Source organism: Vigna unguiculata, chromosome 10, assembly GCF_037176805.1.
Source record: "Vigna unguiculata cultivar grain cowpea cultivar isolate G323 ecotype 2 chromosome 10, ASM3717680v1, whole genome shotgun sequence".
NCBI classification, from domain to species: Eukaryota; Viridiplantae; Streptophyta; class Magnoliopsida; order Fabales; family Fabaceae; genus Vigna; species Vigna unguiculata.
Genome location: NC_140801.1, coordinates 38,007,783 through 38,010,283, shown reverse-complemented (window position 1 = coordinate 38,010,283; position 2,501 = coordinate 38,007,783). Strand labels below are relative to the sequence as shown.

General features: G+C 31.4%; 1 protein-coding gene across 1 annotated transcript; it reads left to right on the top strand.

Moving 5' to 3' along the window:
- The first annotated feature begins 230 nt into the window (after positions 1–230).
- On the top strand, positions 231–2,211 carry LOC114165940 (uncharacterized). The gene is made up of 3 exons (XM_028050580.2): positions 231–470; positions 1,152–1,352; positions 1,818–2,211. Exons 1-3 carry the CDS (start codon positions 360–362, stop codon positions 1,851–1,853), a joined length of 348 nt encoding a protein of 115 aa, XP_027906381.2. The 5' UTR covers positions 231–359; the 3' UTR covers positions 1,854–2,211.
- The last annotated feature ends 290 nt before the right edge of the window (positions 2,212–2,501 follow it).

Sequence of the window (2,501 nt, the reverse complement as noted above, 5' to 3'; positions counted from 1 at the left end):
AATATAAGACACTGACTCTAATATGTAACACATTTCGAAATGGATACAAGAACATTTTATAAAAAAATTAAAAAAATTAAAAAATATCTTTTCAATATTATTCATTATTAAATAATGTTATGAAAAATCAACTTAAATAAAATTGACAAAAAATTAAAATCTAACTACATTAAAATATAATATTAAAACTAAAATGATAAAACAGAACTACTAAAGAAAATGGCTTTCTTGAGGACATTTGAGAGAGAGAAAAAAAAAAGATATTTTCGTGGATGCGTGGTCTTATAAAATAGAATCACATGCGTTATGTCGTGTATTCATTGTCAGCACAGCAGAGAAAGTAACTGTACTGAAGAAAAATGCCGTGCCTCAACGTCACCACCAACGTCTCCCTCGACGGCGTTGACACCTCTTCCATCCTCTCCGAAGCCACCGCCACCGTCGCCAACCTCATCGGCAAACCCGAGGCTGTACGTTCTTCTTTTTCTTTTTCTTCTTTTGTTATTCTGCTTATGCCGGCTATTCGCAATCTGTGTACGGAACGGTGAAATCGAAATTAGGTTTAGAAATTGCGATGTTGATCTCTAATCGGAGTGTTTGTTGTGCTGATTATATATATATATATATATATATATTATTTATTATAATAGTAAATAATAAATATAATATATAGAGATAAATAGATAAATAAATAGATAGATAGATAGACAACCACACATATGCTGACCGACAAAATATTTACTGTCATGTAATTACAATTTATTATGGACAATGTAAAACTATTTCAGTGTTACACTGACAATGCATGTTTTTTAGTAAAATCCTTAGCATTTTATTATTTTTATAATGAACTATCCCCATTTTGTTAATATTGATTTCTCTTTCTGATGTTTCAAAAATGCTTATCTTATATTAGTTTGGCTATGCCGGCTCATGATTTTTATTTTTCTTCTTTGTATTCTTGTGTCCATCTGTGTTCATACTATCCTTGAAATTTTGCCAAATAGTCAAATATTTTACTGTTGGTTGTTCTGCTAATGTTGGCTATGTTTTTCGCTTTGCCATGGAACTTTCATGTTTTGAGTTTACTTGTTTAGACTGTTGAAGCCTTACTAAGTTAGTGTTGTGCCTTTTGTTTTAATTTTTTGCAGTATGTGATGATTGTACTGAAGGGATCAGTACCCATGTCTTTTGGTGGGACTGAGCAGCCAACAGCTTATGGGGAATTGATTTCCATTGGTGGTATTAATCCTAGTACGAACAAGCAACTTAGTGCTGCAATTTCTTCAATTCTGGAAACCAAATTATCGGTCCCCAAGTCACGGTTCTACCTGAAATTCTATGACAGTGAGGTAAGGGTTAAACTTAAGCTGTCCTGAAAAGAAGGGTCATAAATAACCCTTTATCTCCTTTCTTGTTGCATTGTTTCGTTGCGGTCCATCTGATTAATGATATGCACAAAGTTGTCATGCTTTCCCATTAGAACTAGATCATGAAAATTAATTATCACTGGTCGTTTTAAGCAGAAAGTTATCTATGGACCGAGTAAATCAGTCTTACACTGCCATTCAATTATAAATTACCATGAATAAATTTGTTGATGTTTATGACAATTATATTAAAAATCATGAAATTAGTGATTTCTATAAATAGTATATAGTTTTACACTATAGCGATACATAGTTATTAAACTCACTAACTATTTTACATATACTTCCTTTGGACTTCAGCTCTCACTTTTTCCAGGGTCTTAAGGCCAAGAAGGTAAATGTTTTTGTTCTTCGCTGATGATTTAATGATACTTTTTTGTTCTGCAGGGTTCCAACCTTGGATGGAATGGAACTACGTTCTGAATTCTATCTATGTAATTTGTTGTGATGGTACCTTTACTGTTGGAATGAGTCCTCTGTATGTGTTTATTATATCTATCTATGTAACGGATCTACGTTCTGAATTCTATCTATGTAATTTGTTGTGGTGGTACGTTTACTGTTGGAATGCGTCCTCTGTATGTGTTTATTATGTCTATGTTTGATATCTTAATGTAAAAGTACTTGGATTTCTGGTAGCCTAAGCATGGATATCATGCTGATGTGAGTTGATTAATCCCAATGATAAATGGGGATCGTATGTTGATGTCACTTTTGTGACAAAAACTATCTTCCGCCGCTTTAAATGATTGATATTTATATTGATTATGCATTTTATGAATTAAGTTTGAGACCTAGATTTGATACTTATGTTGTTCCTTGTTAAAATGATACCTGTCTTTTTTAATGATAGATTATTGGCATGATTTTGTTCTGCCCATAGTGATTTGTTGGAATCATGTTACTCATTTTATAGTCAGTACAAAATCATTGAATTTTAAAAAAATATATTATATAAATATTAGATTGTTAGTTCCATAAAATATATTATATAAAAATATATTAGATAGTACAAAGTGAAAGTGAATTATAATTCAACGCACAAAGGGGAAAGTAATAGAATAAAAGTAA

Bases quoted from the DNA above. Each gene is read 5' to 3' on its own strand.
- LOC114165940 (XM_028050580.2), top strand. From the start codon at position 360: ATGCCGTGCCTCAACGTCACCACCAACGTCTCCCTCGACGGCGTTGAC. The intron at 471-1,151 runs GTACGTTCTTCT...AATTTTTTGCAG, and splicing joins TCATCGGCAAACCCGAGGCT to TATGTGATGATTGTACTGAA. The intron at 1,353-1,817 runs GTAAGGGTTAAA...TTTGTTCTGCAG, and splicing joins TGAAATTCTATGACAGTGAG to GGTTCCAACCTTGGATGGAA.